Raw genomic sequence first — 24,012 nt, 5'->3', positions numbered from 1 at the left:
GAGATCAGCCCAAGGGCCTGGTTCACTGCCTAGGCATTAGGACCAGGGCTCTGAAGCCCCTCCCAAAAGGCGTCTCTCCTACGTTACAGGGGCAGGTACCTGGTGCCAGTGGCACTAACCTGCGAAGAGGGTCTGAGTGGCACAAGGCATGCCATGTCACAAGGGAATCAGCCGAAAGGCTCATGTTTCTTCTCACCAGGATGTTAGCCCGGTTCTGGAACCCTTCGATTCCTTCCTCTCCCATTAATTAGACTTGAGTGCATATTGAGCGCAGTCAGTTTGCTCTGTGTGCTTATTTGTGCTTGTGTGTGCCATGACTGCGTGTGTGTGTGGCTGTGCAGACTCCATGTATGCACCCAACCAGCCCAGCATATGGTGCTGATAAACCAGAGGCTAGAGACTTTTTTTGGTTGGGTGCATTTTTACATGCGCAAAGGTGGGGGGTCCATAATGCTTTGCTCTCTCATGGTCCAGCAGAGGGAGTTCTGCTGGCTTGCACCACCCAGCATCTATCTGGGGAGCTGGGAATTGACTTGCCATTTTCCTCCTGGAGGAGTCTCCCAACCTGTAAATCCAACCCCCCAGCTGTGGACTGACTCTTCTCTTGGGAAGAGCAGGTCTGGGAGTGCAGGGAGCCCTCAGAACATCCTAAGAAAGAAAAATTCGAAGCCTTCCCCAAGCTGAACCCAGGAGAGACCCTGGGGTGCTGGTGGCTGGTCGATTGACTGTGAGCTTCTAAGTGGTTTGTGTTTCTCCATTAGTAAGCTGGCAGTAGGGGCACCAAGGTCTAAAGGGATGAGCTGCCATATTACAGAGAAGGAATTCATTGAGGTAACTGCACAGAAACAGTCAAACTAAGAATCACCTCTTCTCTGCTGAGCTTAATTATCCTGCTAGAGAGTTTGATTCTGCTTCATCATGGCCCAGAATTATGCAGGTTCTTTCTCCCGTAGTTATTGTTCTTTCCAGAGGGGAAAAGATGCACTAAACCAAACCACACTGGGGAGATGCTGCAGTGCCGCAAAGCTCATTCCAGATGTCGGTCGCAGTTGGGGACAGATGTGTGCATTCAATATCTCTCCAATTTCAGAATACACTGCAGGGAGGTGGGGACTCACAGACTTACGGTCAGAGGGGACCATCGTGATCAGCTAGTCTGACCCCCCACACATTGCAGCCACGGAACCTCACCCACCCACCCACCCACCCCTGCAGTAGACCCCTAACCCCTGGCCGAGTTCCTGAAGTCCTCAAATCATGGTTAAAGACTTGAAGTTACGGAAAATCCACCATTTACACTAGTTCAAACCTGCAAGTGACCTATTCCCCATGCTGCTGAAGAAGGCAAAAAGTGTTGCTTTCCTGAGTGAAACTTCTATAGGAATAGAATCCTGGGGTGGCAGGTGCTTGTTTTTGAGGATTTTTTTGCTGATGTTTAGTTCTTAGGCCTGTTTGGTTTCATTCTTATACAGGTAGGATTATGAGACCAAATTATCTTAAATCGGTGGGGTTGCACCTGTTTACTCAGATAGAAAATTTGGCCTACGTAATCTGCAAGCAAGATAGTAGTTCCAGAATGATTCTTCAGTGTTTCAGGCCACGAGCCTGACCTTTCATGGCCAGAGAGAACTCCCTTTAAAGTCTCTGCCCTGCTCTACGCTGCAGAATTAGGTAGATGGAAGGCAGCTTATGTCGACCTAACTCTGTAAATGACTACACCAAAATTTCTCTTCCACCAACAAAACTTGCCTGCTATATTGACTTAAGAACTCCACCTCCATGAGAGGTGTAGAGTCAATGTCGATGTAGTTAGGGCAACATGGTGAGAATGTAGACACTGCATTGCTTACATTGACTATTGCTGGCTTTCAGCAGCCGTCCCACAATGCCCTGCACCGACTGGTGCAAGCGCTGCTGGTGAGGACATGCTCTGCCGATGCAAGGAGCAAAGTGTAGACGCACACAAGTAATGTAATTGCTGTGGTGGCTGTATGACGACATAAATTAGGTCAATTTAATTTTTGTAGTGTAGACATGGCCTCTGTGCCTACAGAGATTCAAACCATGCTGGAAGCTCTCTAGAGAACCTCTGACACTTAACTGCTCCTGTTCACACTTTCCAGATACTTGCCCTGTTTGCTGCAATGTTTTGGTTTTACAGTTGCCGTTTAAAAGGCTTTAGACTGTGCTTTTCAGGCAGCTGTTGTACACTTTCTGAAAACGTGATAACAAGCAATTTACACTTGTGATCACTTAGCACCTGCCCTACTAATCAAGCCAGGAGAGGAATTAAAACATAGGGGGATTATATCTCTAGGTTTTTCCTTTCCCTGTTGCAGACTTTCCAATGTTACAGAGATCTCTCTTGATGAATATAAATGCCTGAGAGAATTCTCCACCACAACAAGTATGTGATACTGTGCCCAGAAGTGGCTGTACAAGACAGGGTGAGTACAGGAGGTCTCTGATGATAAGTCTAGAAACAAAATGACCCCGCCAGCCAGTCAGCAACCAGTTTAATCATAAATATAGCAAGAGTCGTCTAAACTGCACTTTGCAGGGCATGAATGGCTGCGGCATGGAATCTGTCTGGTCTCTCTGGCCGTGGGAAAACAGCAAGCCTACAAATCTTTTTTCTTTTTTCTGACCTCCACTGTAATCATCAGATTCATGGGTCTCAGGAAGGACATTTATTTTGCATACAAAAAGAAACTTTCTGGGCATGATGATAAAATAGCCACTTGCTTTCTGCACAAAGGCGGGGCCGTGTTTAGCAAGGGTTGGCCTGGGCTGCAGAAGGGCAGGCTCTAGACATGTCTACGCTAGGGGAATTCTGTAAAGATTGCTAAAGCCAACTCAGTGCCACAAATGTTCGCACAGCTGCCTGGGAGCCCAGTGTGGATGGCTCTGAGTAGGGCTAGATTATATGGTGCTTAAAACTCTGGCTGGTTATGTAGAATCTTCTGAGGGACATGAACAGGTGTTAGCAATGGTGGGAGATTCTTGCAAAATCTCCCCAGTGTAGATAAGGCTTAGGAGCCATGTTTTCACAGTGTGGGAGGACTCCCTTTTCTAGGTGCAATTTAATCCAGGTACAGTACTTGATCCTCTAGCTACCTAATTGCAGGGGAAAGAGTGGTGGTTGGAAATTTACTTTGAAGGTTTTTGCAAAAAGAAAAGGAGGACTTGTGGCATCTTAGAGATTAACCAATTTATTTGAGCATAAGCTTTCATGAGCTACAGCTCACTTCATCGGATGCATTCAGTGGAAAATGCAGTGAGGATATTTTATACACACAGACCATGAAAAAATGGGTGTTTATCACTTCAAAAGGTTTTCTCTCCCCCCACCCCACACTCCTGCTGGTAATAGCTTATCTAAAGTGATCACTCTCCTTACAATGTGTATGATAATCAAGGTGGGCCATTTCCAGCACAAATCCAGGGTTTAACAAGAACGTCTGAGGAACGGTGGGGTGGCGGGGTAGGAAAAATCAAGGGGAAATAGGTTACCTTGCATAACGACTTAGCCAGTCCCAGTCTCTATTCAAGCCTAAATTAATTGTTATTGAAGTTAATTGAAATTGAAAGTTTTGTCCTCCTTGAATCCAGCCCTTGGGCAACATACATAAAAAAAAAGGCAAGCTGAAGGCCATAAGAACGGCCACACTGGGTCAGCCCAAAGGTCCATCTAGCCCAGTATCCTGTCTTCTAACAGTGGCAATGCCAGGAGCTTCACAGGGAATGAACAGAACAGGGACTCATCAAGTGATCCATCCCCTGTGACCCATTCCCAGCTTCCGGCAAACAGAGGCTAGGGGCACTTCAGAGCATGGTTTTGGATCTCCCAGCCGGAAGCTGGTCAGATCATCATGTCCTAGTTGTTCGCCACTAATAAAAACCATCCGATGCTTTCCCAGTGTGACTGCAGAAAACACATTGCTGGCCCTTAGGAACATGTCAGTTGCAGATGCTCCTTTGTGCATTCCAGCTCTAACTGCAGCACCAGGAAGAGTGAGCTAGAGGAAGTTGTCATGGTGACGCAGTGCTTCTGGCACAAAGGATCTTGCTGGAAGCATAGTGATGACTGGGTGGGGGAGGTGGCTTGCATTGTACAGACACAGTGTGGCTGAGCTATGGATGTCTTGGCAGCCTTCAGAATGCCCTTGCTTTAATGACTGTGTCTCTTATTGTTTGCATTAATTAGGCTGCACCCATACTATCTTTTGCTGTGATCTTGTCAGCTCTCCAATGAAGCAGGGCTGGGCCTAGTTAGTACTTGCATGGAACCCTCCAAAGCACCCAGGTTCAAGTGTGTATTTCCCTTTCCTGCAGTCATGAACAGATGCTCCAACATGCAAAGTGCTGGTGGGGGTGCTGTTTTGGGGATAAGATGTAAACTGCAGTCTTGGCCACTCAGAAAAAAGAAAAGGAGGATTTGTGGCACCTTAGAGACGAACACATGTATTTGAGCATAAGCTTTCATGAGCTACAGCTCTCTTCAAATAAATTGGTTCATCTCTAAGGTGCCACAAGTCCTCCTTTTCTTTTTGCTGATACAGACTAACATGGCTGCTACTCTAAACCTAAAGATTCAGAGGCACTCTTGGTAATTGTTGTGTGCTGGGTAAATTCCAGCATGAGTAATTGCTTCCTGCCTCCCTAAATCCCCTGTGTCATTTTCCTTGGCTATGGTATTCATCTTCATTTCCTGTCCTGAAAAGTTGTGTAGTGTTGCTCTGTGTTGTTAAACGGGTGCTGTGTCCTGTTCTGGAGGAAACTGCTTGTCAGTCCGGGGCAAAGTAATACCTATAGGCCCTGATCCTGCAGTGATGTCGGCATAGGTGGATTCGAGCTTGCTCAGAGCACCAGTGGGGCCGTGGACAAGCAATGGGGTCTGTCCATGTGGTCAAGCCCGTCAGGAGAAATTTGGGGCCCTGGTGCATCGTGTTCACTGCAACCACTTTCATCTTCACCACAGTCAGATATTTTGGGGGCCCTCCTAAGTGTGGGGTTCCAATACAGTTGTCCCCCTTTCTCCCCATTTCTTCGCTCTGCATGTGGGTCACACTGCAGAGTCCAGTCCATGGTTTGTAAAATGCACTGAGAGATCCGTCTGGCTGAAAAGCACTGGACACTCTTAATGATTAGTTATTAATAATTATTCAAGATTATTCAGACACCGATATTGTGTGGGATTGGGAAGAAGTGGATTTCTCATTATTGTAGCTATAAGAAAGCTGAGATTGGGTCCAGGTTTCTCTCTCAATTTAGATTTCTAGGTACTAAACTCCTGGTTGTGTAGGAGCTAAACTGTAACAAAGGAAGAGACTGGAGGCTACAAGTGTTAATTGTAAAAAGGGAACGGTTGGAACGGACAAGCCTCGTAACTGGAGAGCCAGACTCGCTTGGCACTAAGCTTCACTGTCACGCTGATCTCTGCCAGCAGGGCTGAGTTTGGCTTGTTGCATGGGGATTGTGATCATCTCACGGGTGAACTGCAACAAGAGCAGTGGGAAATTCACGGCTTTCTGGAGGGCTTGTCTAAACACAGAAGTGGCACCCCGTTAACCGTGCCAGTGTAGGTAAAGCAGAACAGCTCCCTAGTGCAGACAGCATATTCCCTCTATGCTAATATAAGCCCCTTTTTACTGGCATAACTGTGTCCACACAGGGACTGCACCAGTATCTCTATTCCACACCTCTAGCCATAGTCACAGACTGGTACAAACGCTGTGTGTAGACCAGGCCTAAGAAAAGAACGTGCAAAATCTGTAACGTGCTGGCTGGAGCTCTTCTGCCAAGGAAGGAAGAAGCTAGGCACATTTTTGCAACGTTAAGACACTCACGCTATGTGACCACAGAGCGGAAAAGCCTCCTGCTCTTGCCCAACCCAGTTCCCTCGCTGTGGAGGGGATTGCTTTCCTGTGGCTCTGGGGTTCTGTTCCCGCAACAACCCTTTTGCTTAATGCCTCCTTCACTGAGCAGACATGTGCTTAAAGGAAGCTTTTCATCCCTGGCAAGCCCAAAACAACAGAACATTTATGCAAACAGCAGTTTAACTTTCTTGTAACTTTTGGTCTCCTCCTCCTACCTTAGTGTTGAAGATCCTTCAGTTGGCCCAGATGGGCCGGCTTCTCCTGTGGGATTGCCTGCTGCGTTGAGTGTTACATCAGACGGTTGCTGTGGAGACAACTGGGGTGCCGCAGATTCAGTATTAATTAGGACTTTCAGGAGAGGAAAAAGGGAGATTGGGATTAAATTCTCTCTCTCCCAAGTATCTTCACTGGCTAAAATCCAGGCCCATGCTGGGGCCAGCTGAGACTGCGTGCAATTCCTGTGGGTGAGATGATTCCAATTCCTCGATTGTTTTGATGTGTTTGTGGTCAATGATGCTTCAAATGACATTTTGGTTGTGTTTGTATCATGTCCCCTGCATTGAGGGGCTGAGGTGGACACTGAACGGTAGAGATACGAATGTTATAGGCAAGGCAGCAGAAACACCTGTGCTTAAGGTTCCTTAACATGACCTGTTCTAAGTTTTCTAACCCTTTTTCAGTTGCTTATAACTTTAGCAAACTGTTTAAGTTGAAATTTTCCAGGCTTGGTCTCTGCTTCAAGTTGAATTTTTTGTTTTAAGGTTTTTGAAGTTTTGGTCAGTTGTTTTAGAGAACAAGGTTAGTGGAAAATAGGGCTCCGTGTGATAGACCAGTGCCCTTTGGAGCCGCTGGAAAGCCTTCCATTGGGTTCAGTGGGAGTTGGCACACCCTAATGGGCCAGGATTTTCAGATGGGCCCAGTATCCACAAATGGGCCCAGATTTTCAGGAGCTCCCACTGAGAACAGTAGGCATAGAGTGTTTTTGAAAATCTGGCCCTCGAAGTCAGCACGTGGTTGCCCGGGCGGTCTTCATTCTGCCGTTTCCTAACTGGAGTGCTTGACTTTTTTGCACTTGTGGCGGTTTTCCTGTCCCATGGTAGTTTGTCTGGAATTAATGTCTGTCTGTCAGGCGGGAAGGGCCCTCTTTTGCAGGGTGTCTGCTGGTCCTTGCTGCACAGGGCTCTGTGGCAGAGATGTGCAGGGGAGCTGCATGGAGGCTGTAAAATCTGAATGCACCCTGCTGGGATTTCAGTGGATTTCCACTAGGCCCCGCTGCTGCCTGGGCCTGGCCAATGTGACGAGCGCTGCTTGGCTTTGCCATGGTACGTCTACAAAGGTCTGTATTTATATGTGGCTTAGACAGCAGGAAATACCCAAACGCCACACAGTGACCATGACAACTGCTCTGGCCCTGCACACACCCCAGCAAGGTGTCTACAGCCCGTGGGGCAGGATGGGTGCGGGGTTCGCAGACAGCGCCTCCAGTGACCCCACTTGCCAGCACCCCCCTTCCACAGCCCCAGGGGCAGTGTAGCCCCTCCTGGGTGGCTGGAGCGGCAAGGATGTTACCTGGGGGCTGGGAAAGGAAGGGGGGATTAGATCAGCCTGGGGGCAGGAAGGGGGCCGATGGGGGGTGTGGGAGGGAGGCTCTGGAGGGGCTTGGAGGGGGGCAGGCTGCGGCGGGGGGGTGGGGGAGGCAGGCTCGGAGGGGGGTGGGGCAGGCTCTGATGCGGGGAGGGAGGCTGGCTGGCTCCAGGGGGGACAGGCTTTGGCGGGGGGGCTGAGGGAGGAAGGCTCCGGGAGGCTCGGGGGGGGGCTCGAGGTGGGGGGGGAGGGAGGCTGGGGGGGGCGGGCTCCGATGGGGCTCAGAGCTCGGGGGGGGGTAGGCTCCAGGGAGGCTGGGGGGGGGCTCCGATGGGGCTCAGAGCTTGGGGGGGGGGATGGGCTTCGGGGGGGGAGGTAGGCTCCAGGGAGGCGGGGGGGGGCTCCGATGGGGCTCAGAGCTTGGGGGGGGGTGGGCTTCGGGGGGGGAGGTAGGCTCCAGGGAGGCGGGGGGGGCTCCGATGGGGCTCCGAGCTCGGGGGGGGGATGGGCTCGAGGTGGGGGTGGGGGAAGGTAGGCTCCAGGGAGCCGGGGGGGGCTCCGAGCTCGGGGGGGCGGGCTCCAGGGAGGCTGGGGGCGGGCTCTGACCGGCCGGGCCCAGCCCCGGGGCGGGAGCGGCCCGCGCGGGGAGGCTGCTGGGCCCGCCGCGCCGCGCTCTGGTGCCGGCTGGGCCCGGCGGAGCGGAGCCGGGAGCCGGCGCCCGGCGGCGATGTCGGACCCGAGCTGCTGGGGCGCGGCGCCGCCCGGCTACCGGGGCCAGCGCGGCCAGGGCGACCTGCTGCAGCGCTCCAAGAGGTGCGGGGGGGCGAGCTGCGGGGGGGGCGCTGTGGGGGGGTTACATGCAGTGGGGGGGCTCTGTAGGCTGTGGGGGGGTTACATGCAGTGGGGGGGGCTCTGTAGGCTGTGGGGGGGTTACATGCAGTGGGGGGGGGCTCTGTAGGCTGTGGGGGGGTTACATGCAGTGGGGGGGGGCTCTGTAGGCTGTGGGGGGGGCTCTGTAGGCTGTGGGGGGGTTACATGCAGTGGGGGGGGCTCTGTAGGCTGTGGGGGGGTTACATGCAGTGGGGGGGGGCTCTGTAGGCTGTGGGGGGGTTACATGCAGTGGGGGGGCTCTGTAGGCTGTGGGGGGGGCTCTGTAGGCTGTGGGGGGGTTACATGCAGTGGGGGGGGCTCTGTAGGCTGTGGGGGGGTTACATGCAGTGGGGGGGCTCTGTAGGCTGTGGGGGGGGCTCTGTAGGCTGTGGGGGGGTTACATGCAGTGGGGGGGGCTCTATACACGATGGAGGCTACACATAGGTTCTGGAGTGAGGGGGGGCTGCTGCACCCCCCTGGTTTGAAGCGGTTTCCATCAGATCCAGGGTTTACAGTTTGGTCCAATGGCTCTCAGCACCCCCACTGTAAAAACTGTTCCAGCGCCCTGGGGCTACATGGCGGGGGGGGGGAGGCTCTACGCAGTGGGGGGCCTGTATGTGGGGGGCTACATGCAGTGGGGGGGCTATGTGCTGTGATGCGTGTCTGTGACTCAGGATTTGGGGCCCCCTGGTCCTGCTGCCCTGGGGAGAGGATGTTCCAGGTCTCCAGACTCAAGGTCTGGCTCTGGCTGGGCTCCTCTCCTGCTTGGAGCTGCTGAGCTCTGGGCTGGAGGTGAGGGCCAGAGCAGTGGAGGTAATTGCAGGGGGGTTAAAGTCACTTCAGAGAGCCCCAGTGCAGCAGCAGGATGGAGCTCAAGCTGGGGCGTTGTGCTCTGGAAGGGGAGCCACCTCGGAGTCAGGCCAGGCCCCAGCTAAGGAGTCAAGTAGGAGGATTCAGCGGGGGCGGGAGGGGGCATTTGGTCTGTAAGATCTTTGGGGTTTCCCAGGCAAGGCCTTTGCAATCCAGGTCCTGAGCACACTCCAGCTGGGGCTGTGCTAACAACACCAGCGTCTCTGTCCTCATTGTCCAGAACAGATCTCGGTTCTTGGGACAGGAATTCCTGCCCAAAGTAGGCTGGGTTTAAAACTAGCCATTAAAACAGCCATTGCTAGCGAGTTCCTGCCATGCGGATAGGGCCCGAGCAGTGCACTGCTCAGGGCAGGTCAACACTTAAAATGCTGCGTCAATGCAGCTGCTGCGCTTTAATGAAGACGCTGTACGCCAACACGAGGGGCTCTAGTTAGCCCACCTCCCAGAGAGGCAGTAGCTGTGCTGGAGGGAGGAGAAGCCGTCCCGCTGACACAGCCTGTCTACATCTGGGGTTTGGTCAATATCACTATGTTGCTGAGGGGTGTGGATTTTTCATACCCCTGAGTGATACAGGTCTGTAGTGCAGACCAGACCTCAGTTTTGCAAGTATTACCCGTGTTCTTGCTCTCTCCCCCAGCCAGAAACCAGGCCAGAGCATTTCACCCCTCTCCTACCAAACAGGTCTTGTTCCCAGACCAGGGGAGCTGTGTTTGCCCAGAGCAGCGGCACTAAACAAATGGCTGCTGCTGGGATGGCCGGAGCTCATTTTTTCCAAAAACATTAATCTTTTTCTGTTGTGTATTTTCTGATTGTTCCCAGGACTAGCCTGTGTGAGGGCTGAGTGGCTGCACCGTCTAGTTAGACAAGCTAAAAATGCTTCCCTAAAAACATGGAATCCAGCTTTTATTTAAATTCAAGTGGGTGATTAATCTACTTTTTAAAATGTTTGCTCCCTAAAAAGGGCTCTTATTTATTATTTGCATTATCCTAGTGCCTACGAGCCTTAGTCAGGGGCCGGGACCTGGTGTGCTGGGAGCTGTACAAACACAGAACAAAAAGAGAGTCCCTGCCCCAACAGTCGGAGCATAAGCCAAGAGACATGTGGTTACAGGCAGGGGAGTGCAAGGAAACAATGCAATAATAATGGTCAGGGCGACAGGCAGTGATATCCGCATGCCAGCAGCCTAGCCACTGCCAAGTTGTTTGTAGCATCATGGCAAAGGAGAGCTTTGGGAAGGGGTTTAAGGAGAACAGTGAGGGGGCTTTGAGGGTGTGTACAGGGTGTGAGGGGCAGCCTGGGGGAAAGCACCAAGGCACGTGTTTGAAAATTTAATAAGTGAGCAATGGGGGCAACATTTTGATAGGAGTGAGATTTGAAATCTCTGGTTCCACGTTTAATCCAGGAGTGAGTGTCTTTGATATCTTTATATAATGTGGGTATTTAACTCACTTGCACACAGACTGATACACAACTGTAAAACTGCCTTCCTCAGTCTCAAAATGTCAATGCTTTTTATTATAAAGAGGAATAGGAGAGTGTATTTTCTTAGCAAATTCATGGATCCATCCCCTTCTTGGGCCCAATCCTGCAAACCACAGCTTTAAAGACTTTGTCCCTTTGACTCACATGTATAAAACTTAATGAGTGCTTGCAAGTTTGGGGATGAAATGTCACAATTAAATGGCAGGCGGGGGGAAGAAGAATTTCTGGATAAAATGTCAACTTCAGTTGTATTGGTGGGAGTATGAGTGGCACCACTGTATCTTGTATAATAATAATTGTACTCATGGAAGCATATCTGTGAAATGAATGTTCCGTGAAATGACTTTTTAAAAAATACACATAATCAGTGTGATAATCTAAGGAGTCGTGTGCATCCAGCGGAACCTAAAGAGGCCGTAATTCTCCCCAAGGGCTTGGGCAATGCTCTTGTGGTTCATTAGTATTGCTAGAACCCAGAGATGGAATTACAGTGCGGTGTATTTTATAATAGCTAAGAAGCATACAGTGTTGTTTGGTATGATGAAGAGCACTGTAATGTATGAGGAATCCTAGCTTCCTGCCGCGTGGCTGTTGAAATGGCTGGTGCAGAGCTGGAACAGCTCAGCAGAGTAGGATGGAGCAGCCTCTGAGTGATCTTGATTTATCTTGATATTTAACTGACCCTTTCTTCCTGCATGGGTGTCAGACCTGCATGTTGTTGGTGTGACGACAGCACTGCACTCTGACCTCAGCCTCTCTCACAGCAAAACCTGGCTATCGCATCTGAACTCTAGTGTCATGGGCAGATGGCTGCGAGATGTTCAGTAGTGCCCATTGGGTTAGGATGGGGTTTAATTGATTAAGGCCTCCGGACTCAGCAGCAAGTTTAGGCCCTGATCTTGCAAGCACTTAAGCCTGTGCTTTAGCTTTTGTTCAAGTTTCTAGCTGTCGTGGTTGCAGAGAAAAGCTTGAAAATGTGACCAAAGTGTGACCTAAAGGCTCTCCCCCCGCCCCCCAGTTAGTGCAAAGAACCTGAAACGCATTCGTTTTTAGAATCTCCTGAGTTTTAAGCCCATCTCGTGATTTTGGGGGCTTCTGGCTCATAACTTTTGGACAGTTGGGGTGGGTGATGCTGCTGCCCGTGCTGTGCTGTACTCCATTACGTTGCAATAGGCCGTTCTGAAATTCTTTGACAATGCAGACTGTTAAAAAGTAAAGAAGTCACTACGCGAAGGGAATTGTCTGAACCCATTGTTGAGTTAGAACAATGTAGAGAGGAGTGTGTGATTGGGCGGGGACTAAACATGTGCATCACAGCTGCTGTCTGTAAACTGATCTGAGGTGAGTGGCCCAGACAGCAGGCCTGGGTAAGCCCGCTAGCATCTTTCCAGTGAGCTACAGTTCGCGCTAGAAAGCGGCTGACTCTTTCCCTGAATGGTGTAGACAGGGCCTGAGAAATTGGTTAACAGGGCCAGCTGAATTATACTGTCCTCTTGAAGGCAATAGTTTGGTTGTGGCTGACAGCGCTTTGCAGTTGTTAGCCCTTTAAACCCTGGTGTACACTAGCAAAATTACTTGTTGCACCCTGATCTGATGCCAGTTTCGTTTTAAAAAATGAGTGCTACTTTACCTTGTGATTTTAGTCCAGCAGTCTCAACGCTTTTGACTTGGATGTTGCCATTTAACCATTTCAGAAGTGAGGAAACTGAGGCACAGAGCGGGGAAGTGACTTGCCCAAGGTTTCACAGCAAGTCAGTGCCGGATTCGGGAATAGAACCCAGGAGTCCAGACTCGGCTCCTTGTCTCGTGGTTACAATGTGACCTGTGGCCTGCCTACTTATTGAGATCCTGTTTTTTAAAGAAAGGTGTAATTCTCCTGTGTTATCAGACTGGATGTATTGAAAATGTTCCTGGGTGACTTGTGTGGTTTGTATTATGTGGTCTGCACTGTCCCATGCACCTCTGTGGCGCTCAGAGGGCGAGGAGATTGGGCTCATCAGGGTGGGGGCATTGCAGGGAAGCAGCTGGGATTGCATTGCAGTCCTCATCCAGCAACAGTGTGCCCTGTGCCTGCATAGTCTGCACTTGGGTCTGAGTGGACTTGCTTGGCCCCTTGCGTGCCTTTTACTGTAGCTAAAAATGTTTGGGTTGAATTGAATGCTGGTGAAATCCTCCACTCAGAGTCAAACTGGGCAGCCGCAGTGCAAGCTTCGCTCTCTGCCTCATCCTGCCCTGGCAGGGCCACCGGTGCGGGAGTTCTGTTTCCAGGCTATTGGACAGACTGGGCCTGTTTTGAAAGTAGGTTCCTTGGATCCCTGGGGAGCTGGGCTAGACCATCCAGTCATTTTCCATAGGCCACCAGACAGCTCATAACAGCTGGTCACCTTGTCACCAGGTTTTGATTTGAGCCCATGTCCAAGGCAAAGGGGCCTGTGTCCCATTCCTCAGAGCCAGCCTGGCCTTGTGGTGCCCTGGAAGGTGTTTGTAACCAGATGCTTATTTCTCTAAACATTTAATGGAGAAATGTGATAGGCCCCTTCTTAGGCCTGGTTCTGTAGGAAAGGCACAAGACACCTGAATGCATTGTGCCCTGATGGTAACGCTTTGGTCGAAAAGCCTTGTCTACGTGTTCTAGCTCTCAGACTCTGCTTCCTGTCTCTCTTGTGGGGCAGCCTGGGGTGGGATTGCCTTGCTTATATTCATGAAATAAACCTAAGACTGATACTGTGAGCCGCTGCCAGGTGGAATGGCCTGGGGTTGTGATAATGAGATAGGTCAGATGATGCAGTTCTCAGCCTGCTGTGGTGTTTACTTCCTGTCTTCTGTAGCAGGCTTTCTTGTGCTGTCACAGGTTGTTGTGAGGGGCTTTTGGGTCACAGTTGCTGCAACAGTTCCCTGATCTGTGAGCGTGTGCTTGAGGGTGCGATGGTTGCTCTGGTGCTGCTGGAAGGTGACTTTGGAGATGTGCCGCACTGAGGGTGCGTTGTCACATTCTTCTGTAAATAACCTGATCTTTGCTGACTGCTGGTTTCCACTCCATTTTTGGCAAAACTTACAAATGTAGGATTAGAGCCAGAGCACTGGGGGCTGGGTTAGTGCCCCTCACTCCTAACTTTGAGAGTAAGCAGCCGTTTTTGCACAAGGCTTACTTATTTTGGAGGAAGGGAGCCAGATGCAGCTGATGCATCGGGCAGGGTTAAAATGGCGCGAGATAGCTGTAGCACCGAGGGTGGAGTGCGCAGGAACAGGAAATATTATCAGAATCTGTCTGTATAGAGATTACGGGAACTAACCTAGCCAAACGTTTGTGTTCACTTTAAAAATAAACCTCCTGAGGGGGAGTGTGCAGGGTGGTCGTGTCTCTACAAAAAATGATGCATTGTATTGCAGAAATCAGTAAGCTGCACCAAGCTCTTCAGATTTTTACATGCTGCCGTTCTAAAGATTATTTTGGGGAAGTCCTATGGCCTGTGTAATACAGGATGTCTGACTAGAGGGTCACAATGGTCTCTTCTGATCCTGGGATCTATGAATCTATGGAAGACGGCCGTGGTGTTCTGCACATGTTCGCTGTCGTTAATTATTTACCATTTCTCTAGAGCTGACCTCTTGACGTGGGTTAACGAGGTGATATGAGAGCTTGCTCGTTTATCAATCAAAATCACTGCAAAACATCCATTCAAATTTGTTTGTTCATTATTCTTGGGGTATCTTATGTATGTCAGTCAATCTTCATCTCAGTGTAGCTACAAATTAGCATTAGAAATTTGCTAACATGGAATTAGAGTAGAAGTGAATCCTCACCGGTCCATGGGTCAGTATTTCAAACGCTTGGGGGTCAGAGGGGAGGGGTTTGCTACTGTAGATGCTATACCTTGTTTAAAAAAAAAAAAAAGTCAAATACCAAAACAAACCCACTGGAGTGGGCCAGGAAAAAATGATGGTGGAGGAAGACTGGAACTTCTGGAGTACCAGTCTGTGGCAATCCCTAGCTGCTTTGGAGGAAGGGCAACACACCTGGTGGTATAGGGTTCCTCCAAGGCTGGTTTTTTCTTTACCCCTGTTAATTAGAGGTCCGCTCATGTCTTGCAGCAAGAGCGGAAGAGCCATTCCAAACGTCCGATTTTACCCGTATTTACTGTTGTAACTCTGGATGTTCTCGTTATCCACTCAAAGGTCCAATCATTTTCTTGCATTCTGCTGAGCTCTTGGCCTCCTGGAGCTCTGTGTGGGCTCTGGAAAATGCCTTTGCAGCCAGAGGAAACAACTGTCTTTCTAGGCCAGCATTAATATGGGGAGCACTGGGGATACAGCTCCAGCAGGGTAGGTACCAGAGAGACTGCAAGCCCAGTCATAACTGCAGCTGAGAAAAGGCTTCTGTTGCCCCACGCGGGGTAAAGATGAAAATGCTTAAAGACACATATCTAACCCTTGATTTAAAGTATTTCCCTCCTTCCATCCTTCGCGGCTGGTGCTGCAGCATTGCCTCTCTATGCTGCACAGTTCCATCAGCTGGGTAATTAAAATATGGCCTCTAAGTAAACGACTTCTCTGATAGGAATGGCAGGCACCACAAGGGATTTGCAGGTGAGAAATGAGGAGAGGTGTGGGAAGTAGGAAAATTGGTTAGAGCCTGTGGAAGCTTCCTGACATCCTCCAGTGGCTAATGAATATGCCCTTGATGAGCACAAGGTGCGGGCTCACCCTCAGCAAAGGGGACTATTCAGAAAACAATGAATGTGCATGGAAAAATGTTCACACGCTGCTGTGTGGGTACACTGTGTATCTGTGTGAAGCCACGCCAGGCATTCCTCCTGCCAGGGGGGTGTTGGGGCCCCCGCGTGGCAGGACAGACTAATGCCCACGAGGTGACTGGGTCAGCCGCTGACGTTCGTTTAGTGCAGTCGGTAGCAGGTTGTGCACTGATGCAGTGAGAATCCATACAGCAGTTATAGAGGGTCTGTGTGGGGGTTGTCTGGAGCTAAAACATTGTATTGCCTTACTCCTGGTGCAAATAACTTTTCTGCATTCATAATTAGACCCCACAGAGAGTCTTCCCAGGCTCCTTGGTTTTCTTTTCTTTGATTTGAAGCTCTGAGCTAATGTGGGTACCTCATGATGGTAAACTGAGTTGTTATTTTTAGTGCCCATGCGAGGGTTTCTGTTCCCAGCTTTGAATGGAAATTCTGCACAGCCTTTTTACTGAGCAGTCTAGGATTACAGCAATCCAGGAGACATAGTTTGACTTACACCCGAGAGCCAGATTTAAATAAAGTATTCTTGTTTTCATGGAAGATGTGCCTTTGGTCTGACATCTATGGAAATCTCCCCTAATTTTAGTTTGTGACTCTGTAGATTGTGTTTTCCTGCTTCTGGGGTCTGCTCTGAGTGTTTGCTACTTTTTATTCATTGTTAAATAATAAATATTCGGTGTGTCCAGAAATATGGCAGGCAGTCTCACTAGCAAGCAGACACGGGCCTGGCCCCCAAGCACTTACTGACTCCGTTTAATGGGAGAGGAGACTGGAACAATTTTTCAGCCGAGTCTGTTTCATTATATACTCGTCACATCAAGCATCTCTGTCAAGGCACTGAAAGGCAGCTTTTTATACTGGCCACGCAGGTCTGTGACGCAGCGAGGCGTTTGAAGTTACGGATGCTGAAGGTGAAACTCGTTCTCCTGTGTGCAATAGACTATACTGGGTTTTTATTAAAAGCTATTTGCAAGGGAACATCTGCAAAGATCAGAGGCCTGTAAGTCCTTTGCTCAGAGGAGCATCTTAACAGTTTGTGCAGCGAGAGGCACATTGCACCAAGGATAAACTGTGAATTATAATTGGAAACGTGAGATTAAAATCAGCAGTCTGGAGTCTCATGCGGCTGGCACCTGTTGTTGCTGAAAAGGGAAGTTATTTGTTACAGCAGATCCTGAAGGAGGAGACTGAACCAGATCCTGCAAATGGATCCTCATAGGCCCAGCCCTCTTGCTGTGTTTACTATCCTGCTCTCAGTACTTGATATACTCAGATGTTCAGCCCAGCACTGATGGTGTCTCATGTGCCCCTTTTCAGCAAAATGGAGGGAGGCCTGGAAGGAACCACTAATTATAACTGAATTTCAATTTAAAAAATTGACAGCTTATACACTGCAAGAAATGCTTAAGGCTATGAGAATGGCTTTATATCGCACTGTGCAGAATTTATATCGCAACTTTTTAAAAAAAATAGAATGCATTGGTCGATTGTTAGTAGGCACAGACAGGATGAGTGTGAGTAATTGTATCAGGAATCTTGTGATAATTGGCATTCAGACCCCAGCTGCTAGAGTCATGTAAAATTAAAAATATATTTTTTTAAACAAGTACATTTCTAGCCCTTACAGAGAAAAGCATGAAAATGTGACCTCATGTATCTTAAATACTCAAAAACCTGACCTCAGACCTTACTTCCTCCTGTGCTGCAGTCCAGTTCCTCCCCTGGTTACGGTCAGTCACTGGTTGTGATACTTCCTCCCAGATGATGCCAGTGTCTTCAATATCTTCTGGCACTGTCTTCTGCTAGTTCTCCCCTGACCTTTCTCTTTCCTCCCTCAGGCACCCAATTCAAGGCTGGCTTAGCATGTCTCCCATCTTCTATGTGGGGTACGTGTCCCAACGTCCTGAGCCGACTTTCTTTGATGATATTTTCTAACACGTCTGGCTCTGGCAGCTCCCTGACTTCCCTTTGTTGTTTTGTCTTTCCAGGAAATACGTAGCGTCTTCCTCAGCCATCTGTGATGGGCCACCTCTAGTCTCTTCTTGTTAGCGCCTGCCCTTGGCCAGTAGCATGCTCAGCACAGTCACATGGTATAATCTGACCTTTAGTTTGGAGTGGACACCTCTGCTTGGCCAGGTGGCATTCATCCTTCCAAAAGAGAAGTTTGCTTTTCCTGATCTCTGATGCATATCTTTATCCCAAATGTCATCGCACTCTACAGAGAGAGGGACTTGGACCTGTTGGATTTCATTTCCATCCACTCTGTCAGGAATCAGGGCCTGCAGCAGAGCTAGTCTCTGGGCAACCTAACACACCCAGCTATCCTGTAGTAGGCAGCTGGATTTGGTCCCCCACCCGATTGCTGGGAGGGTCAGCATACCAGCTCTTGAGCCAAGCAGCAGCAGTTCGGCTGTGTTAGCCTGCTGGTTCCCAGCCTTGCCCCTTTCTTGCTGCACTTTAGGTAACCTGGCTCTGACCGTTGGCTCTGATTCCTGACCTGTCTCCAGTTCTGACCCTCTGCTCTGATTCTTGACTTTTGAGTCTGGCTCTGACACTGGATTCCTATTCCTTGCTTCCGACTCCTACGCTAATCATAGATTCCAGAGGAGACCCCAGTGATCATCTAGTCTGACCTCCTGTATAACACAGGTCAGAGAACAGCCCCAAAACAATTCCTAGAGCAGATCTGGGAACCACTAGGCCTGACCACCCACAACCCTGTCTCTGACACATGTTAACCTTTGCATCTGTTCTCCAGTTTCCTGCCTTCATAATCTGGGTTTTCTCTACATTTACTTTCAGTCCAATTTTTGCTCCTGTTCTCCCTCTGATGGAAGGGCAGTCGTTCTGTTCAACGTCATGCTTTGTAAAGCAGTGTCATTGGCAAAGTCTACTCATCTATGCTAACCGATTTTACCCCTTCAGTGATGCCTGTTGTTGTCTGCTTTATCACCCAGACCGTCGATAGTACAAGGCAAATTGATAACAGACACCCTTGTCTAAGTCAAGTCACAATATCGAAACACTCACCCAGGACTGTATCTGATCCTACTGCATATTTGCTTCCATCATATAAACTCCTTATTATGTTGATAGCTTGTCTGGTATCCCCTAGCTTCTAGCAATATTTCACGGGTCTCTCTATGGACACTGTCAAACTCTTTCTTAAAGTCAGTGAAGTTAATTAAGATGCCTTTTGCCAAGCAATAGCTTTTTCAGTGATCTGTTGAAGAGCGAATATCTGTTCACAACATGATCTACCTGGACAGAACCCAGCTTGCTCTTGTAGTATGGCATCCACTGTAGTCTTCATTCTGTTCAGCTGATGGTAGCCGATACTTTGCCTGGAATTGATAGCCTTACAGTACCTCCCTTGTTCATGCACTAAGATCCCCCCCTTTTTTGGCAATGCCACCATGATACCATCTTTCCAGTCTGGTGGCACTTGTTCTTTCACCTATGTTTGGTTACTTTTGTTAGCTGCTCAGTCAGAATATTGCCTCCTGCCTTCAGTACTACTGCTTGAATTCTGTTAGTCCCGGGAACTTATACCTGTTTGAGGACTTGGATAGCTGCTACAAGTTCATTAGGTGTTACTGGTCCTACTTCTATTTGTGCATAATCATCAGCTCTGAACAGTTTAATGTTCTTTCCATTGTTTGGCTTTTTCTTCAGATGTTTTCAGCATCTGTCCATGAGAGTCCCTGAAGGGCATCACAAGGGATGGTCTGGTGCTTCCTGAGAGGTTTTTCACTGTTCTGTAGAGCTGCTTGAAAGTCTCCCTTCTGTGCTTCTGCAACCTCCTGAACCCAAACATTTCTCTCTTGCCTGCATCTCTCCTTTATTTCTTTATCCCTGTCTCTGTCTTTTGCATCCACCTGTAAGAGTTCTGCCTGTCTTGCACTGTTCCTTTTTTGCCTTCAGAGCCTTGTCAATCACTGTTCATGTTCCAGATGTAATCCACGCGTCTTCCTTCTGCCTCCTTCAGTGGCCCATTACTTCCTCTGCTGTCTCAGCTACCATCTTCTGTCAGTTTGACCATCTGTCTTCCAGGTTTTCATCAGCCTGATCCTGTAAAACACCGGAATGGTTGCTAAATGCAATCTGATCTGTGTTTCTTTGTCCTTGAACTTCTCGCTTGCTGTAACACTCCTGTTGCCTATCTTTGTGATCTTTTTGAGCATACATTGTAACATGGCAACTAAAAGATAATGATCTGAGCGAACATCTGCTCTTCTGCTGATTCTGATATCTTTCAAAGAAGATGCCCATCTGTTAGTTATACACTCATGGTCTATCTGATTGACTGTCACATTGTCTGGTGGTCTCCCTGTGAGCCTGGGAGTACTATTGTGCTGGAAAAGACAGCCTCCTCTTAAGGGGTTTGTGCCACAGAGATTCAAGAGCCATTTGCCATTATCTTGGATGTCTTCTGCTACTGTGCCCATGACTTCTTCCCAGCCAGTAGAGTTGTTGCCACTTTGTGCTTGGAAGTCTTGCCTGTCATCAGCTTGATGTTGTGGTTAGGCATGACATCCAGGACTGCTGCACCTGCTTGTAGACTGTATCCTTTTCACTGTTGCTTGCTGTGCATTTGTTGGTGCATATCCTTGGATTAATGTTCCCTTGACATGTCTTGTTTCAACCTGGTTGTTAGTCTGTCTTTCACTGGCTCCCAAGCCAGCAGGATTTTCACTGTGATGTGGTCCAGCATAATTCCTACACTTCTTTTCTGTGTTCCTCCTCCTGAGTTGACGGCTGTAGCGCCTTCAGATATCATCTTCCCACTCCCTGCCCATCTCGTCCCACTATTACATCAAGTATCATCAGATGGTATTTTTTCATTTATCATGTAACCTGTGCCAGCTTTCCCGCACCATACAAAGTATGTACATTCCACCTGCCTAGACTTGTTACAGCTTTGGTCATTAGGATTCCATGTCTCAAGATCTCAGGTTCCTTTTGGCTTTCACTGAGCTCTGTCAGATTTGGGTTTTGAGTGTCCTCTGCACCCACTGTCCTCAGGTTTTGATTTAACTGTTTCTGTTGCAGTAAAGTTTTAGCTGAGGGGGTCGCAAACCTAACTGCAGAACCCTCCTCTTCTGTCCAGGCCTGGGACCAGCACTCTGGCTAACAGTGGCAAAGTTTTCAAAAAGAAAAACAGCAACAACAAAAAGAATCCCCACATCTATGGCTTAAAAAAACATGAGATTTTGTTACAGTCTCATGATTCTTGAAAATTTGGGGTTGGAGACTCTCTGCTAAGGGCACTTACGGGGGGGTACCAGCACACAGGGACAGAGCCCATGGGTCTGATTCCAAGGCAGTGAGCCTTCCTCGGTTTGCAGGTTGCAATGCCCTCCTCTGTGCTGTAACAGCTGATCTAGGATAAGTCAGAAGATTGGGTTATCCATGGTTATAACACAGTGATTCCTTTGCTTGGATTGGATTCTCAAATAGCTTTCCAGCTAGCAAAAGGTTCTCTGCTCCTTCCTGGCCCTGTTGCGCCCTTGGTTTCTTGCTCCTGTTTTCCACATCCTTTGTTTAAAGAAGGCTCTCCAGGTTGAACCTCTGGCCGGGGAGTCACCAAAGTCCTAGTGTTTGAATACAGACATGGAGCACAGCTGAAAGGGGAAACTGATCCTGCAGCTGTCTTTTATGGAGCAAAAGCCAGCACAGTTTCACCAGTGGTGTCTCTGCAGCTGTGGCAATAGGGCATGCTCTTCCATTCGGGCTCACAGGTATCAGAGCAAAGTGGTTTAAAGTTAGACCATAAACAACAGTGATTTACTGTATTATTTGGTTACGACGGTGAATTTAGGAACCAGAGGGCCTTTTCCATCAAACTCTCGTTTATGGGCATGAAACCACTTGCCAGTTTCTTCTTTGCTTCCACTTCTTTAGGTCCTTTTGGCTCTTTTCTATTCTTATTTGCTGGATATTGGCTGTCTGTGAGCTCCATCCTCCCCTAGGTCCAGCAGGAACTGGAAGTCGGACCTGGGCGAGACCAGTTTCCTGTTAAATAAAATCATGCCAGCCCTCTTCAAAAGCATTCGAGAGGCCACGCTCTTCCCTTTTGCTGGGCTCCTCATGGTCTGTTCTGTTATACCAGAGGTGCTGAGCTCTGGGGCTGGCACTCCGGTGGGGCTCTCCTGCATGAATTGGGGGTGCTACAGTTGTAAAGCAAAGCACTTGGAGTGTTGAGATGGTTTATAAATCCCGAAGCCTTATAAACTTCCGCGCCCCTTTGCTTTGGCTTCTGGGAACCATGCAACAATGACACTCTGTTTTCCCTTTCTAGCTGCCGGAGCAGTAACAGGAAAAGCCTGGTGGTGGGAACGCCGTCTCCAACCCTCTCACGGCCTCTCTCCCCGCTCTCTGTGCCGACAGGTAGGGAAGGTCTGAGCTCTGGGGGCAGGCTATGCACCTGCCGTGGTTTTATCCTGGTTACTTTGGAGGGGCAGTGCGTGGCCCTAAGGTATCTTGAAGGCAGCTTGCTGACACCTTCAGTCCCTTGCAGGATCCTTTGTTGGAAGGACTGGAGGGGCAACACCAGGTTGCCCCTGTGGGTTTTGTTTTTTTTTTATTCAGATTATTATGAAATCCCTTCTCAGTGGTGTATGTGCTGTGTGAAGATGCTGTGGGCCAGAAGTGTTGATTTCTCTATTTTAGCAGTAAGCCGAGCGTCAGCCCCTTGGGACGGGCGTGTGTGTTAGACTTGGGGTTTGCAGAGCGGCAGCTGCACAAGACATGGGTTAATAAATAAAGATTGGAGTGGGGGAGGCCATGTTTTAACTTTGTCCTCGTAGCAATTGCGGTTGTCTTGACAGTGACGGGGACAGTTATCTCCCCACAGGATGTCTCCTGTCTTCATGGAATGGGTTTATTTTCCAATAGGAATATAACAAATCTTTACAGCACAATTTACTTTGTGACTCTTTAACCTTAAGTAACCTCTGCTGTCAGAGGTGAGATCCCAGACAACAAGCCAATGGGCTGGATCAGAAGTTGCATTAATTTCTCTCTCTCTCTCTGTCTGCAGCTGGGAGCAGCCCCTTGGATAGCCCACGAAACTTCTCCACTAGCACGTCTGTCAACTTTCCCTTTGCTCGCAGGTAAACCGGGGCTTGCTTTCTCCTTCCCTCTCCTACCCCCAACAGAGAAAGTAAATACCAGCAGACAGGGCTGGACTGAGAGAGAAGTGAAAGAATCCACTCTCATTTACAGTATTGTTTTCATGGCAAAAGGTGGCGCAGTGGGTAACTGCTGGCTGCTGCCTTTCACCTCCAGAGAGCAGTGTCCACATGGTGCACGTGCTCATGGGTGAGAATGTGCTTGGGGATTTCATCATGTTCTTTAATTAATCCATGTCACATTTCAGTGTGATTATCAGTCTCTGTTCAAGAGTTATCCATGGCTGGAGAAAAAGGGCCAGGGGGATTTGCAGGGCCTAGACTGAGAAGGTCCAATGGCAGAGTCACTGCGCAAACCCTGCCTGCTTTGCACCTGACTCAAGCCAGAACTAACATAACAGAGGAAAACTCACTTTGGGTTGTGGGTGGGTGTTTAGAGACAGCCCCAGCTGGGTAGAAAGAGGAGGCCCTCTTTCCTGAGTCCCTTCATAAATTAGAGCACAGCCCAAAAGGGCTTCAGAGCACTTCGTTAGCTGAAGCATTTGTCCCCAGAGTTCTGCTATGTGCAGATTTTCCCTCTTAGCTCTTTGGAGACTGGGTGAGCTGTGATGCCTGCTAGAGCTGTCAGTGTTCCCACGGACAGAGAGAATACGGTAACCCGTGAGCCTAGGAAATGACAGCAAGCCTGGGAGTGTTGTTCTCGGTTACCGTCTTGTTCTTTTTTTCCTTCTTTCTGTTTGTCTCTTTCCTCTGCCACTGTGTCTCGCTCCCTCTTCCTGGCTGATAATCTCCCACCACCCTGCAGTCATGCTCCTCGGACTGACAGGTAATTACGAGAAGGAACCAAGCCTTTCCAGAGAGAGGTGCGGAATGGAGGGGGCCTGTGTTCAGTGGGTAATGCCTGCTCCACTTTGACATGTCCCTTGTCGCTGTGTGTTCGTACCTCGCTTGTCCTGAGCGTAACCCCCATTGTGGCAGTGCCGGATTTAATCAGTCTGTGACTGGCCTCCATAATTCTCTGCGGCTCCAGGCACAGACACGGCTCTGTTCCCCTCATGCTGCAGTTGGCCAGGAGTTCAGGCCCAAATTCTGCCCCACTTTCACACTTCTCACCAGATTATAAACAGTGTCCTGGATTCTAAACAGCTGCTCCTCTGAAATCTACAACTAGGTCACCAGGAAAAATCGCCAATGCGTGTGCAGGGTGGAGATGGGAACAGTGCTCTCCAGGCCCTGCTGGGTTGATGCCGTTAGCCTCCCTGGTGTACGCAGGCAGAAATGAACAGGAGGTCAGGTTTAATTTCAAGGATCATTAGGGAAAATGGGGAGTGTTAACTCCTTGTTTGCCAAATGGGAAAGAGCTAGGATGGAGCAAGTGACACTTTATTCTCAAGCTGCTAATGATGGGAAAACAGAAAAATGATAATGCAAGCAACTTA

The 24,012-nt window shown here is 49.2% G+C and overlaps 1 protein-coding gene across 3 annotated transcripts in view; it reads left to right on the top strand.

Moving 5' to 3' along the window:
• The window catches only part of MAST3 (microtubule associated serine/threonine kinase 3), a 58,989-nt gene that overhangs the window by 5,598 nt on the left and 29,379 nt on the right, over positions 1-24,012 (top strand). Inside the window, exons 1-4 of one of the 3 annotated variants that reach the window (XM_084614422.1) lie at positions 8,158-8,276; positions 21,742-21,830; positions 22,483-22,555; positions 23,379-23,399. In XM_084614422.1, coding sequence (XP_084470548.1) covers positions 8,191-8,276; positions 21,742-21,830; positions 22,483-22,555; positions 23,379-23,399 — 269 coding nt within the window. In that variant the 5' untranslated portion in view covers positions 8,158-8,190. Of the gene's footprint in view, positions 1-8,157; positions 8,277-21,741; positions 21,831-22,482; positions 22,556-23,378; positions 23,400-24,012 lie in introns of those variants that run through there. The other 2 variants (XM_084614421.1, XM_084614423.1) reach the window with 2 other exon arrangements.

The sequence above is a fragment of the Lepidochelys olivacea genome, assembly GCF_965140295.1.
Source record: "Lepidochelys olivacea isolate rLepOli2 genome assembly, chromosome: 25".
Lineage (NCBI taxonomy): Eukaryota > Metazoa > Chordata > Testudines > Cheloniidae > Lepidochelys > Lepidochelys olivacea.
The sequence above is the reverse complement of the archived record's forward strand: the minus strand, read 5'-3'. Positions and strand labels throughout refer to the sequence as shown.